This window comes from Coregonus lavaretus, assembly GCF_964263955.1.
Source record: "Coregonus lavaretus genome assembly, chromosome: 29".
Taxonomy (NCBI): Eukaryota; Metazoa; Chordata; class Actinopteri; order Salmoniformes; family Salmonidae; genus Coregonus; species Coregonus lavaretus.
The window spans coordinates 36,792,174-36,808,591 of record NC_140016.1 but is presented as its reverse complement, the minus strand read 5'-3'; the positions used below and the strand labels follow the sequence as shown (position 1 = coordinate 36,808,591).

The window sequence follows — 16,418 nt, the reverse complement described above, 5'->3', positions numbered from 1 at the left end:
AACTCGAACCTTCAGCTCCCTCCACAGATTTTCTATGGGATTAAGGTCTGGAGACTGGCTAGGCCACTTCAGGACCTTAATGTGCTTCTTCTTGAGCCACTCCTTTGTTGCATTGGCCGTGTGTTTTGGGTCATTGTCATGCTGGAATACCCATCCACGACCCATTTTCAATGCCCTGGCTGAGGGAAGGAGGTTCTCACCCAAGATTTGACGGTACATGGTCCCGTCCATCGTCCCTTTGATGCGGTGAAGTTGTCCTGTCCCCTTAGCAGAAAAACACCCCCAAATCATAATGTTTCCACCTCCATCTTCGACGGTGGGGATGGTGTTCTTGGGGTCATAAGCAGCATTCCTCCTCCTCCAAACACGGCGAGTTGAGTTGATGCCAAAGAGCTCCATTTTGGTCTCATCTGACCACAAGACTTTCACCCAGTTCTCCTCTGAATCATTCAGATGTTCATTGGCAAACTTCAGACGGGCATGTATATGTGCTTTCTTGAGCAGGGGGACCTTGCGGGCACTGCAGGATTTCAGTCCTTCACGGCGTAGTGTGTTACCAATTGTTTTCTTGGTGACTATGGACCCAGCTGCCTTGAGATCATTGACTAGATCCTCCCGTGTAGTTCTGGGCTGATTCCTCACCGTTTTCATGACCATGAGGTGAGATCCTGCATGGAGCCCCAGGCCGAGGGAGATTGACAGTTCTTTTGTGTTTCTTCCATTTGCGAATAATCGCACCAACTGTTGTCACCTTCTCACCAAGCTGCTTGGCGATGGTCTTGTAGCCCATTCCAGCCTTGTGTAGGTCTACAATCTTGTCCCTGACATCCTTGGAGAGCTCTTTGGTCTTGGCCATGGTGGAGAGTTTGGAATCTGATTGATTGCTTCTGTGGACAGGTGTCTTTTATACAATCTCAGCTCACTACCTGTATAAAAGACACCTGGGATCCAGAAATCTTTCTGATTGAGAGGGGGGTCAAATACTTATTTCCCTCATTAAAATGCAAATCAATTTATAACATTTTTGACATGCGTTTTTCTGGATTTTTTTCTCTCTCACTGTTCAAATAAACCTACCATTAAAATTATAGACTGATCATTTCTTTGTCAGTGGGCAAACGTACAAAATCAGCAGGGGATCAAATACTTTTTTCCCTCACTGTACAGGGGGTACCGGTACCGAGTCAATGTGTGGAGGTACAGATTAGTCGAGGTAATTTGTACATGTAGGTAGGGGTAAAGTGACTATGCATAGATAATAGACAGCGGGTAGCAGGAGTGCTAAAACACATGGTAATGTCCGGGTGGCCATTTGATTAATTGTTCAGCAGTCTTATGGCTTGGGGGTAGAAGCTGTTAAGGAACCTTTTGGTCCTAGACTTGACACTCTGATACCGCTTGCCGTGCGGTATCAGAGAGAACAGTCTATGACTTGGGTGACCAGTGTTGAGGATCAGCGTGGCAGATGTGTTGTTGTGTTGTTGCCTACCCTCACCACCTGGGGGCAGCCCGTCAGGAAGTCCAGGATCCAGTTGCAGAGGGAGGTGTTTAGTCCCAGGGTCCTTAGCTTAGTGATGAGCTTTGTGGGCACAATGGTGTTGAATGCTGAGCTGTAGTCAATTTTTTTTATTTTTTTTTATTTCACCTTTATTTAACCAGGTAAGCCAGTTGAGAACAGGTTCTCATTTACAACTGCGACCTGGCCAAGATAAAGCAAAGTAGTGCAATAAAAACAACAGAGTTACATATGGGGTAAAAAAAAAAAGTCAGAAAATACAACAGAAAATATATATACAGTGTGTGCAAATGTAGCAAGTTATGGAGGTAAGGCAATAAATAGGCTATAGTGCAGAATAATTACAATAGTATTAACACTGGAATGCTAGATGTGCAAGAGATTATGTGCAAATAGAGATACTGGGGTGCAAAAGAGCAAAATAAATAATATAGGGATGAGGTAGTTGGGTGGGCTAATTTCGGATGGGCTGTGTACAGGTGCAGTGATCGGTAAGGTGCTCTGACAACTGATGCTTAAAGTTATTAAGGGAGATAAGAGTCTCCAGCTTCAGAGATTTTTGCAATTCGTTCCAGTCATTGGCAGCAGAGAACTGGAAGGAATGGCGGCCAAAGGAGGTGTTGGCTTTGGGAATGACCAGTGAGATATACCTGCTGGAGCGTAGACTACGGGTGGGTGCTGCTATGGTGACCAATGAGCTAAGATAAGGCGGGGATTTGCCTAGCAGTGATTTATAGATGGCCTGGAGCCAGTGGGTTTGACGACGAACATGTAGTGAGGACCAGCCAACAAGAGCGTACAGGTCACAGTGGTGGGTAGTGTATGGGGCTTTGGAGACAAAACGGATGGCACTGTGATAGACTACATCCAATTTGCTGAGTAGAGTGTTGGAGGCTATTTTGTAAATTACATCGCCGAAGTCAAGGATCGGTAGGATAGTCAGTTTTACGAGGGCATGTTTGGCAGCATGAGTGAAGGAGGCTTTATTGCGAAATAGGAAGCCGATTCTAGATTTAACTTTGGATTGGAGATTCTTTATGTGAGTCTGGAAGTTGAGTTTACAGTCTAACCAGACACCTAGGTATTTGTAGTTGTCCACATACTCTAGGTCAGACCCGTCGAGAGTGGTGATTCTAGTCGGGTGGGCGGGTGCCAGCAGCGTTCGATTGAAAAGCATGCATTTAGTTTTACTAGTGTTTAAGAGCAGTTGGAGGCTACTGAAGGATTGTTGTATGGCATTGAAGCTCGTTTGGAGGTTTGTTAACACAGTGTCCAATGAAGGGCCAGATGTATACAAAATGGTGTCGTCTGCGTAGAGGTGGATCAGAGAGTCACCAGCAGCAAGAGCGACATCATTGATATACACGGAGAAAAGTGTCGGCCCAAGAATTGAACCCTGTGGCACCCCCATAGAGACTGCCATAGGTCCAGACAACAGGCCCTCCGATTTGACACACTGAACTCTATCTGAGAAGTAGTTGGTGAACCAGGCGAGGCAGTCATTTGAGTCAATGAACAGCATTCTCAAATAGGTGGGAAAGGGCAGTGTGGAGTGCGATTGAGATTGCGTTATCTGTCGATCTGTTGGGGCGATATGCGAATTGGAGTGGGTCTAGGGTTCAGGGAAGAGGCTGTTGATGTGAGCCATGACCAGCCTTTCAAAGCACTTCATGGCTACAGACGTGAGTGCTACGGTTCGGTAGTCATTTAGGCAGGTTACCTTAGTGTTCTTGGGCACAGGGACTATGGTGGTCTGCATGAAAGATGTAGATATTACAGACTCGGTCAGGAAGAGGTTGAAAATGTCAGTGAAGACACTTGCCAGTTGGTCCGAGCATGCTTTGAGTACACGTCCTGGTAATCCATCTGGCCCCATGGCTTTGTGAATGTTGACCTGTTTAAAGGTCTTGCTCACAACGGCTACCGAGAGCGTTATCACACAGTCGTCCGGAACAGCTGGTGCTCTCATGCATGCTTCAGTGTTGCTTGCCTCAAAGCAAGCATAAAAGGCTTTTAGCTCGTCTGGTAGGCTCGCGTCACTGGGCAGCTCGCAGCTGGGTTTCCCTTTGTAGTCCGTAATAGTTTCCAAGCCCTGCCACATCAGAGCCGGTGTAGTAGGATTCAATCTTAATCCTGTAGTGACGCTTTGCCTGTTTGATGGTTCGTCTGAGGTCATAGCGGGTTTTCTTATAAGCATCCGGATAAGTGTCCTGCTCCTTGAAAGTGGCAGCTCTAGCCTTTAGCTCGATGCGGATGTTGCCTGTAATCCATTACTTCTGGTTGGGATATGTACGTAGGTCACTGTGGGGACGACGTCGTCCATGCACTTATTGATGAAGCCGATGAATTAAGTTGTATACTCCTCAATGCCATTGGATGAATCCCGGAACATATTCCAGTATGTGCTAGCAAAACAGTCCTATAGCGTAGAATCCGCGTCATCTGACCACTTCCATATTGAGTGAGTCACTGGTACTTCCTGCTTTAGTTTTTGCTTGTAAGCAGGAATCATGAGGATAGATTTATGGTCAGATTTGCCAAATGGAGGGCGAGGGCGAGGGAGAGCTTTGTATGCGTTTCTGTGTGTGGAGTAAAGGTGGTCTAGAGTTTTTTTTCCTCTGGTTGCACATGTGACATGCTGGTAGAAATGAGGTAAAACTGATTTAAGTTTGCCTGCATTAAGTCCCCGGCCACTAGGAGCGCCGCTTCTGGATGAGCATTTTCTTGTTTGCTTATGGCCTTATACAGCTCGTTGAGTTCGGTCTTAGTGCCAATATCGGTTTGTGGTGGTAAATAGAAAGCTACAAATAATATAGATGAGAACTCTCTTGGTAGATGGTGTGGTCTACAGCTTATCATGAGGTAATCTACCTCAGGCGGGTAATACCTCGAGACCTCTTTAATATCATCGCGCACCAGCTGTTATTGACAAATAGACACACACCCACGAACCTCGTCTTACCAGAGGTAGCTTCTCTGTCCTGCCGATGCATGGAAAATCCCGCCAGCTCTATATTATCCGTGTCGTCGTTCAGCCACGACTCAGTGAAACATAAGATATTACAGTTTTTAATGTCCTGTTGGTAGGATATTCTTGATCGTAGATTATCCATTTTGTTTCCCAATGATTGCACGTTGGCCAATAGAACAGATGGTAGTGGAAGTTTACTCACTCGCCTACGAATTCTCAGAAGACCTCTGCCCCCCTTCTCTCCGTATTTTCTTCATGCAAATGACGTGGATTTGGGCATGTTCCTGAGAAAGCAGTATATCTATCACGGAGACCGTTCGTCGCTTCGGCGTTCGTCGTCCCCGGAGTACTAGCTACTACCGTTTGATGTTTTCGATGTTTGTTTGGTCATGTCTAGTTGGTGCACCTGTCTCGTATTCTGTCTTGATTATGTCTCCTATAAGCTCCAACTGTATCGGGTAGATGGCAGACAGCGTGTATGGCGTTGTGTGGGCGAGCGGTTTGCTGATGTCAACGTTCTGAACAGAGTGCCCCATGGTGGCGGTGGGGTTATGGTATGGGCAGACATAAGCTATGGACAACGAACACAGTTCAATTTTATCGATGGCAATTTGAATGCATAGAGATACCGTGACGAGATCCTGACGCCAATTGTCATGCCATTCATCCGCCGCCATCACCTCATGTTTCAGCATTATAATGCATGGCCCCATGTTGCAAGGTTCTGTACACAATTCCTGGAAGCTGAAAATGTCCCAGTTCTGGCCTGCATACTCACCAGAAATGTCAACCATTTTCGCACAGCCATTGAAGAGGAGTGGGACAACATTCCACAGGCCACAATCAACAGCCTGATCAACTCTATGCAAAAGAGATGTGTCGCGCTACATGAGGCAAATAGTGGTCACACCAGATACTGACTGGTTTTCTGATTCATACCCCTACCTTTTTTTAAAGGTATCTGTGACTAACAGATGCATGTCTTTATTCCCAGTAATGTGAAATCCATAGATTAGGGCCTAATTAATTTATTTCAATAGACTGATTTCCTTATATAAACTGTAACTCAGTAAAATCTTTGAAATTGTTGCATGTTGCATTTATATTTCTGTTTGATGTAGATTGTACTGTATCTACTAGGTTTAGAGAAGAAAGAAAGGAATATAGAGAGAATAGTATAAAGGTCAGAGCCAAAGGGTCTTTTCTCCTCTGATTTTCCCTGAGAGCTCCGAACCATGGCATCTTTTTTTCTGCCCCTCATCCATATGTGTTTGTGTGTCGTCCAGGGGCGTTTGAGGGTTAGAGGAGCCTGTTGAGTCAGTGGCCCTGTCAGCTGCAGGGCGGCAGGCTGCATATGGTGGCCAACAGGACCTCCAGCCTGCCCTGACACCATACAGCCCCTCACACTGACCTTGATCTGAATAACACACCTGCAGGGGCGTCTCTCTTTCACACACACACTCTCTCTCCTCTCGTTCTCTCCTATATGTCTCTCTTTCTCTCGCTTTGTTTGAGCTATGTCAATGAACATCTCTATCTAGCACCCTCCTGATTTCCCCTCTCTTCTTCTTTTGCGTCCTGCCTCTCTAGCTGTGATAGCTACTCTCTGGTTGTCATGATGGGTCATCTCTCCCTCTGTCTCCATCAGTGTCAGCTCCCTCTCTCTCACAACATATTTTTTCAAACCTCTCAGACTTCTAAAGGCAGTGGCTGTATGAAAGTGTCTGTCCATAATTACATAGGCCTGAAGGGAAAGAGGATAGATGCCCTTCAGATCCCCTATGCCCTGGAGACCTTGGCATGTCGTGCGTGTGCATGTGCATGCGTGCGCTCTAATTTAGTGCCCTCATTATCTGTAGGGTCAGGAGGAGATGACAGGTGGGCAAAGTGCCGGAGAGAGAGAGAAGGACATAAGCAGAACAACAGTGGAACACTCTCCTCCTCTGGGAGGGCTAAGCTTTGAAACAAGATTCAAATCAAATCAAATTGTATTGGTCACATACACGTGTTTAGCAGATGTTATTGCGGGTGTAGCGAAATGCTTGTGTTTCTAGCTCCGACAGTGCAGTAATATCTAACAAGTAATATCGAACAATTTCACAACATACCATGCCTTGCAAAAGTATTCATCCTCCTTGAAGTTTTTCCTATTTTGTTGCATTACAACCTATAATTTAAATGGATTTTTATTTGGATTTCATGTAATGGACATACACAAAATAGTCCAAATTGGTGAAGTGAAATGAAAAAAATAACTTGTTTAAAAAAATTCTAAAAAATAAATAACGGAAAAGTGATGTGTGCATATGTATTTACCCCCTTTGCTATGAAGCCCTAAATAAGATCTGGTGCAACCAATTATCTTCAGAAGTCACATAATTAGTTAAATAAAGTCCACCTGTGTGCAATCTAAGTGTCACATGATCTGTCACATGATCTCAGTATATATACACCTGTTCTGAAAGGCCCCAGAGTCTGCAACACCACTAAGCAAGGGGCACCACCAAGCAAGCGGCACCATGAAGACCAAGGAGCTCTCCAAACAGGTCAGGGACAAAGTTGTGGAGAAGTACAGATCAGGGTTGGGTTATAAAAAAATATCAGAAACTTTGAACATCCCACGGAGCACCATTAAATCCATTATTAAAAAATTGAAAGAATATGGCACCACAACAAACCTGCCAAGAGAGGGCCGCCAACCAAAACTCACGGACCAGGCAAGGAGGGCATTAATCAGAGTGGCAACGAAGAGACCAAAGATAATCCTGATTGGAGTATCTGTCCATAGGACCACTTTAAGCCGTACACTCCACAGAGCTGGGCTTTACGGAAGAGTGGCCAGAAAAAAGCAATTGCTTAAAGTTAAAAATAAGCCATGTGGGAGACTCCCCAAACATATGGAAGAAGGTACTCTGGTCAGATGAAACTAAAATTTTGGCCATCAAGGAAAACACTATGTCTGGTGCAAACCCAACACCTCTCATCACCCCGAGAACACCATCCCAGAGAGGTTCACCTTCCAGCAGGAAAATGACCCTAAGCATACTGCTAAAGCAATACTCGAGTGGTTTAAGGGGAAACATTTACATGTCTTGGAATGGCCTAGTCAAGGCCCAGACCTCAATCCAATTGAGATTCTATGGACTTAAAGATTGCTGTACACCAGCGGAACCCATCCAACTTGAAGGAGCTGGAGCAGTTTTGCCTTGAAGAATGGGCAAAAATCCTAGTGGCTAGATGTGCCAAGCTTATAGAGACATATCCCAAGACAGTTGCAGATGTAATTGCTGCAAAAGGTGGCTCTACAAAGTATTGACTTTGTGGGGGAGGGTGAATAGCTATGCACGCTCCAAAAAATATTTGTGTGTCTTATTTCTTGTTTGTTTCACAAGATAACATATTTTGCGTCTTCAAAGTAGGAAGCATGTTGTGTAAATCAAATGATACAAAACCCCCCAAAAATCTATTTTAATTCCAGGTTGTAAGGCAACAAAGTAGGAAAAATGCCAAGGGGGGTGAATACTTTCGCAAACCACTGTATACCCAATACACACAAATCTATGTAAAACAATGTAATTAAAAATATATAAATTAATACACTACTGGTCAAAAGTTTTAAAACACCTACTCATTCAAGGGTTTTTCTTTATTTTTGCTATTTTCTACATTGTAGAATAATAGTGTAGACATCAAAACTATGAAATAACACATATGGAATCATGGTACAACACTCCCAGAGCCCTCACCTCCTCCCTGTAGGCTGTCTCGTCATTGTTGGTATTCAAGCCTACTACTGCTGTGTCGTCTGCAAACTTGACGATTGAGTTGAAGGCTTGCTTGGCCACACAGTCATGGATGAACAGGGAGTACAGGGGTCCCAGTGTTGAGGATCAGCGAAGTGGAGGGGTTGTTTCCTACGTTCACCACCTGGAGTGGCCCGTCAGGTAGTCCAGGACCCAGTTGCACAGGGCGGGGTTCAGACCCAGGGCCTCGAGCTTAATGATGAGCTTGGAGGGTACTATGGTGTTGAATGCTGAGCTATAGTCAATGAAAAGCATTCTTACATAGGTATTCTTCTTGTCCAGATGGGATAGGGCATTGTGCAGTGTGATGGCAATTGCGTCGTCTGTGGATCTATTGGGGCGGTAAGCAAATTGAAGTGGGTCTAGGGTGGCAGGTAATGTAGAGGTGATATGATCCTTGGCTAGTCTCTCAAAGCACTTCATGATGACAGAAGTTAGTGCTATGGGGCGATAGTCATTTAGTTCAGTTACCTTTGCTTTCGTGGGTACAGGGATAATGGAGGCAATCTTGAAGCATTTTGGGACAGCAGACTGGGATAGGGAGAGATTGAGTATGTCCATAAACACACCAGCCAGATGGTCTGCGCATGCTCTGAGGACGCGGCTAAGGATGCCGTCTGGGCGGCAGCCTTGCGAGGGTTAACATGCTTAAATGTCTTACTCATGTTAGCCACGGAGAAGGAGAGCCCACAGTCCTTGGTAGCTGGCTACGTCGGTGGCACTGTGTTATCCTCAAAGCGGTCGAAAAAGGTGTTTAGCTTATCCGGAAGCAAGACGTCGGTGTCCGCGACGTTGCTGGTTTTCCCTTTGTAGTCCGTGATTGTCTGTAGATCCTGCCACATACAGTTGAAGTCGGAAGTTTACATACACTTAGGTTGGAGTCATTAAAACAAATTTTTTAACAACTCCACAAATTTCTTGTTAACAAACTATAGTTTTGGCAAGTCGGTTAGGACATCTACTTTGTGCATGACACAAGTAATTTTCCCAACATTTGTTTACAGACAGATTATTTCACTTATAATTCACTGTATCACAATTCCAGTGGGTCAGAAGTTTACATACACTAAGTTGACTGTGCATTTAAACAGCTTGGAAAATTCCAGAAAATGATGTCATGGCTTTAGAAGCTTCTGATAGGCTAATTTACATCATTTGAGTCAATTGGAGGTGTACCTGTGGATGTATTTCAAGACCTACCTTCAAACTCAGTGCCTCTTTGCTTGACATCATGGAAAAATCTAAAGAAATCAGCAAAGACCTCAGAAAAAAAATGTGTAGACCTCCACAAGTCTCGTTCATCCTTGGGAGCAATTTCCAAATGCCTGAAGTTACCACGTTCATCTGTACAAACAATAGTACGCAAGTATAAACACAATGGGAACACGCAGCCGTCATACCGCGTTCTGTCTCCTAGAGATGAGTGCAAATCAATCCCAGAACAACAGCAAAGGACCTTGTGAAGATGCTGGAGGAAACAGGTACAAAAGTATCTATATCCACAGTAAAATGAGTGCTATATCGACATAACCTGAAAGGCCGCTCAATAAGGAAGAAGGCACTGCTCAAAAACTGCCATAAAAAAGCTAAACTACGGTTTGCAACTGCACATGGGGACAAAGATCGTACTTTTTGGAGAAATGTATTCTGGTCTGATGAAACAAAAATATAACTGTTTTGGCCATAATGACCATCGTTATGTTTGGAGGAAAAAGGGGGTTCCTTGCAAGCCGAAGAACACCATCCCAACCGTGAAGCACGGGGTGGCAGCATCATGCTGTGTGGGTGCTTTGCTGCAGGAGGGACTGGTGCACTTCACAAAATAGATGGCATCATGAGGAAGGAAAATGATGTGGATATATTGAAGCAAAATCTCAAGACATCGGTCAGGAAGTAAAAGCTTGGTCGCAAATGGGACTTCCAAATGGACAATGACCCCAAGCATACTTCCAAAGTTGTGGCAAAATGGCTTAAGGATAACAAAGTCAAGGTATTGGAGTGGTCATCACAAAGCCCTGACCTCAATCCTATAGAAACTTTGTGGGCAGAACTGAAAAAGTGTGTGTGAGCAAGGAGGCCTACAAACCTGACTCAGTTACACCAGCTCTGTCAGGAGGAATGGGCAAAAATGTACCAAACTTATTGTGGGAAGCTTGTGGAAGGCTACCCAAAATGTTTGACCCAAGTTAAACAATTTAAAGGCAATGCTACCAAATAGTAATTGAGTGTATGTAAACGTCTTACCCACTGGGAATGTGATGAAATAAATAAAAGCTGAAATAAATCATTCTCTCGACTATTATTCTGACATTTCACATTCTTAAAATAAAGTGGTGATCCTAACTGACCTAAGACAGGGAATTTTTACTAGGATTAAATGTCAGGAATTGTGAAAAACTGAGTTTAAATGTATTTGGCTAAGGTATACAGTGGGGGAAAAAAGTATTTAGTCAGCCACCAATTGTGCAAGTTCTCCCACTTAAAAAGATGAGAGAGACCTGTAATTTTCATCATAGGTACACGTCAACTATGACAGACAAATTGAGAAAAAAAAATCCAGAAAATCACATTGTAGGATTTTTTATGAATTTATTTGCAAATTATGGTGGAAAATAAGTATTTGGTCACCTACAAACAAGCAAGATTTCTGTCTCTCACAGACCTGTAACTTCTTCTTTAAGAGGCTCCTCTGTCCTCCACTCGTTACCTGTATTAATGGCACCTGTTTGAACTTGTTATCAGTATAAAAGACACCTGTCCACAACCTCAAACAGTCACACTCCAAACTCCACTATGGCCAAGACCAAAGAGCTGTCAAAGGACACCAGAAACAAAATTGTAGACCTGCACCAGGCTGGGAAGACTGAATCTGCAATAGGTAAGCAGCTTGGTTTGAAGAAATCAACTGTGGGAGCAATTATTAGGAAATGGAAGACATACAAGACCACTGATAATCTCCCTCGATCTGGGGCTCCACGCAAGATCTCACCCCGTGGGGTCAAAATTATCACAAGAACGGTGAGCAAAAATCCCAGAACCACACGGGGGGACCTAGTGAATGACCTGCAGAGAGCTGGAACCAAAGTAACAAAGCCTACCATCAGTAACACACTACACCGCCAGGGACTCAAATCCTGCAGTGCCAGACGTGTCCCCCTGCTTAAGCCAGTACATGTCCAGGCCCGTCTGAAGTTTGCTAGAGTGCATATGGATGATCCAGAAGAGGATTGGGAGAATGTCATATGGTCAGATGAAACCAAAATATAACTTTTTGGTAAAAACTCAACTCATCGTGTTTGGAGGACAAAGAATGCTGAGTTGCATCCAAAGAACACCATACCTACTGTGAAGCATGGGGGTGGAAACATCATGCTTTGGGGCTGTTTTTCTGCAAAGGGACCAGGATGACTGATCCGTGTAAAGGAAAGAATGAATGGGGCCATGTATCGTGAGATTTTGAGTGAAAACCTCCTTCCATTAGCAAGGGCATTGAAGATGAAACGTGGCTGGGTCTTTCAGCATGACAATGATCCCAAACACACTGCCCGGGCAACGAAGGAGTGGCTTCGTAAGAAGCATTTTAAGGTCCTGGAGTGGCCTAGCCAGTCTCCAGATCTCAACCCCATAGAAACTCTTTGGAGGGAGTTGAAAGTCCATGTTGCCCAGCGACAGCCCCAAAACATAACTGCTCTAGAGGAGATCTGCATGGAGGAATGGGCCAAAATACCAGCAACAGTGTGTGAAAACCTTGTGAAGACTTACAGAAAACGTTTGACCCGTGTCATTGCCAACAAAGGACATATAACAAAGTATTGAGAAACTTTTGTTATTGACCAAATACTTATTTTCCACCATAAATTGCAAATAAATTCATAAAAAATCCTACAATGTGATTTTCTGGATTTTTTTTCCCCATTTTGTCTGTCATAGTTGACGTGTACCTATGATGAAAATTACAGGCCTCTCTCATCTTTTTAAGTGGGAGAACTTGCACAATTGGTGGCTGACTAAATACTTTTTTTCCCCACTGTATGTAAACTTCCGACTTCAACTGTACGTCTCGTGTCTGAGCCGTTGAATTGTGACTCCACTTTGTCTCTGTACTGATGTTTTGCCTGTTTGATTGCCTTACGGAGGGAATAACTACACTGTTTGTATTCGCCCATATTCCCTGTCACCTTGCCATGGTTAAATGCGTAGCTGGCCGTGACCGGGAGACCCATGGGGCGGCGCACAATTGGCCCAGCGTCGTCCAGGGTAGGGGAGGGCATGGCCGGCAGGGATGTAGCTCAGTTGGTAGAGCATGGCGTTTGCAACACCAGGGTTGTGGGTTCGAATTCCACGGGGGGCCAGTATGAAAAATAATGTATGCAATCACTAACTGTAAGTCGCTCTGGATAAGAGCGTCTGCTAAATTATAAAAAATGTAAAAAAAGGTAAAATGGTTCGCATTTTCAGTTTTGCGCAAATGCTGCCATCTATACACGGTTTCTGGTTTGGGTAGGATTTAATAGTCACAGTGGGTACAACATCTCCTATACATTTCCTGATAAACTCAGTCACTGTGTATCCGTGTATTTGTCGATGTTATTCTCAGAGGCTACCTAGAACATATCCCAGTCCGCATAAACAAAACAATCTTGAAGCATGGATTCCGATTGGTCAGACCAGTGTTGAATAGTCCGTAGCATGGGTGCATCCTGTTTGAGTTCCTGCCTATAGGAAGGGAGGAGCAAAATGGAGTCGTGATCAAATTTGCCGAAAAGAGGGCGGGGCAGGCCCGGCCGCAACCGGGAGACCAATGGGGCGGCGCACAATTGGCCCAGCGTCGTCCAGGGTAGGGGAGGGAATGGCCGGCAGGGAGGTAGCTCAGTTGGTAGAGCATGGCGTTTGCAACGCCAGGGTTGTGGGTTCGATTCCCATGGGGTATGAAAATAAATAAAAAGAATAATGGATGCACTAACTGTAAGTCGCTCTGGATAAGAGCGTCTGCTAAATGACGTAAATGTATATGTAGGTCGGGTGAACAAAAGGACTTGAGTTTCTGTATGTTATCACATTTTTTTTTTTTTTACATTTTTTAGTCATTTAGCAGACGCTCTTATCCAGAGCGACTTACAGTTAGTGAGTGTATACATTATATATATATTTTTTTTCATACTGGCCCCCCCCCCCGTGGGAAACGAACCCACAACCCTGGCGTTGCAAACGCCATGCTCTACCAACATCCCCTGCCGGCCATTCCCTCCCCTACCCTGGACGACGCTGGGCCAATTGTGCGCCGCCCCATGGGTCTCCCGGTCGCGGCCGGCTACGACAGAGCCTGGATTCGAACCAGGATCTCTAGTGGCACAGCTAGCACTGCGATGCAGTGCCTTAGACCACTGCGCCACTCGGGAGGCTATCACAATCACACCATGAGTAGTTACTCATGAAACATACCCCCCCTCCCTTCTTCTTCCTGGAGAGATCTTTATTTCTGTCTGTGCGATGAACTGAGAACCCAACTGGCTGTACGGACTCAGACAGTATATCCAGAGAGAGCCATGTTTCCATGAAACAGAGAATGTTACAATCCCTGTTGTTTCTCTGGAAGGAGGTCCTCGCCCTGAGCTCGTCAACTTTATTATCCAGAGACTGAACATTAGCAAGTAATATACTTGGATGCGGTGGGTGGTGTGTGCGCCTCCTGAGTCTGACTAGGAGGCCACTACGAATACCTCTTCTCCGCCGGCTGTGTTTTGGATCAGCCTCTGGAATCAGTTCAATTGCTCTTGGGGGTACGAACAAAGGATCCAATTCGGGAAAGTCATATTCCTGGTCTTAATGCTGGTAATGCTGGTGAGTTACCGCCGCTCTGATGTCCAAAATTTATTTCCGATTGTATGTAATAACACAAAAACAATTCTGTGCTAATAATGTAAGAAATAACACATAAAAAAAGAAAATACTGCAAAATTGCTTAGGAGCTAGAAGCACGGCTGCCCTATCTGTCGGCGCCATCTTTTCCATGTAGCCTTGTGAATGTTAACTTGTTTAAAGGTCTTACTCACATCTGCTACAGAGAGCGTGATCACACAGTCGTCCGGAACAGCTGGTGCTCTCACGCATGGTTATGTTGCTTGCCTCGAAGCGAGCATAGAAGGCATTTAGCTCGTCTGGTAGGCTTGTGTCACTGGGCAGCTCGTGACTGGGTTTCCCTTTGTAATCTGTGATAGTTTGCAAACCCTGCCACATCTGACAAGCGTCAAAGCCGGTGTAGTAGGATTTGATCTTAGTCCTGTATTGACGCTTTGCATGTTTGATGATTAGTCGGGGGGCGTAGCAGGATTTATTTTAAGCATCTGGGTTAGTGTCCCGTTCCACTATAGTTTCAAATGAACATTGTATATAAATAGAAAAGTTATCCAAGCATATTGCTTCATGTTTTCGTCATTCTTGCTCTTCATTTGTCATGGTAAATATTTCCAAATGTAATTTTTCTAATAATCCTTTCATATGTCTTCCGAGCATGAAGCCTCTGAATATATGCTTTAATCAGATGAACATCAAATAGGCCTTTACATAACAGTGCTTCTAAATGCATAAATCAAATTCACATTAATCTTTCACTGTAGAAACAGTAGTTTTATATTGAGTTGTAAATTCACAGATTGGGTATTGAACTGTTTTTTAATGAGGTTTGGATTTCTATATGGGGCCCAAAATGTAGCTATGTGTGTGTGGATACACCATTGATTAGAAGTGGATGGTAGGGCTGGGATTTGCCAGGGACCTCATGGTACGATATTATCACGATATTTAGGTGCCAATACGATATGTATTAGGATTCTCACGATTCTATATGTATTGCGATTCGATTGTTCCAAACGTATTGCTTACTATATGTCTGCTGCAGAGAGACGAAAGAGCATGAGAACATGAGTTTTTATAAGTCATGGAAATAAAAGTGCTGAAAATATGCTGGCTCACTATTTAATAAGAAGATGGAAAACAAGCTATACGATGAGTTTTGGCGCAGGTACAGCCGACTAGTATTAGAAGCCTAGCAGAAAAAAATCTAAATTGATACTTGGAGTCAAAGTATCTATATAATATCATCTTCTACAAAATAATATTGCGATTTGTAACTGTATAAAATGTTTCCCCCATCACTAGTGTATGGTTTGTTAGTCTGTATTGTTGTCTCTCTCCTAGCGCTGTGCATTGCAGATCTGAGTTTAAAGGGATAGTTAACTTCTTTTTATGTTTAAGCTTATTTTCGAAGTACCTGGGGTTTCCTACAAACCGTTTTAAAATGGGTTAACTGGTTATTTAGCAACGTCCATAATAATCTGGGGGACGCTAGCTAGGAGATGCTAGCCAGGAGATTCTGGACTAAATAACTAAACGCTAACTAAAGCCTTTAAACTCAGGTCAAATGAGTACTTTATTATCATTCTTTGTTTCCAAGTTTACAGTTAGTTCTCTGTTTTGATGCCTCTCTCTCTTCTCATCTACAGACCTTCCCTCTCCGGCCATGAGGGAGCGCCCTCCAGGCTGTAAAACTGTGTTTGTGGGCGGTCTGCCAGAGAACGCCACCGAGGCACTCATCGTGGAGGTGTTTGGCCAGTGTGGTGACATCATCGCCATCCGCAAGAGCAAGAAGAACTTCTGCCACATCCGATTCGCTGAGGAGTTCACTGTAGACAGAGCCCTCTTCCTGTCTGGTATGTTTCCTACGTTTCCTATTAAACATCATGCTGTGTTGTGGAATAAATGCAACCGGTCTCCAGTCAGAGACCCTAACTATGCAGGTCAATGAGAAGACAACTAGAGGTGTGATGTAATACGTGTCCCCCTTCTCCAGTCAGAGACCTTAACTATGCAGGTCAATGAGAAGACAACTAGAGGTGTGTTGTGGAATAAATATTCCCTCTGTTGAGTCAGACCGTCACTATGCAGGTCAATGAGAAGACAACTAGAGGTGTAGTGGAATACATGTCTTCGATACCCTTACTATTGAGGTGACAATAGCAGAGGTGTAGTTAAATACATGTCCTCCCTCTCCAGATTGAGTTCTGAATGGAGGAAATGAATCACCAGTACCAGTCCCACTAGTCATGTGACACCAGAGGGTGTTTTCTTA

At 44.2% G+C, this 16,418-nt stretch overlaps 1 protein-coding gene across 1 annotated transcript in view; it reads left to right on the top strand.

Moving 5' to 3' along the window:
• The window catches only part of LOC311105316 (ecto-NOX disulfide-thiol exchanger 2-like), a 397,866-nt gene that overhangs the window by 322,270 nt on the left and 59,178 nt on the right, over positions 1 to 16,418 (top strand). The window contains exon 7 of the mRNA XM_084147429.1: positions 15,793 to 15,999. Coding sequence (XP_084003555.1) covers positions 15,793 to 15,999 — 207 coding nt within the window. The remainder of the gene's footprint in view (positions 1 to 15,792; positions 16,000 to 16,418) is intronic.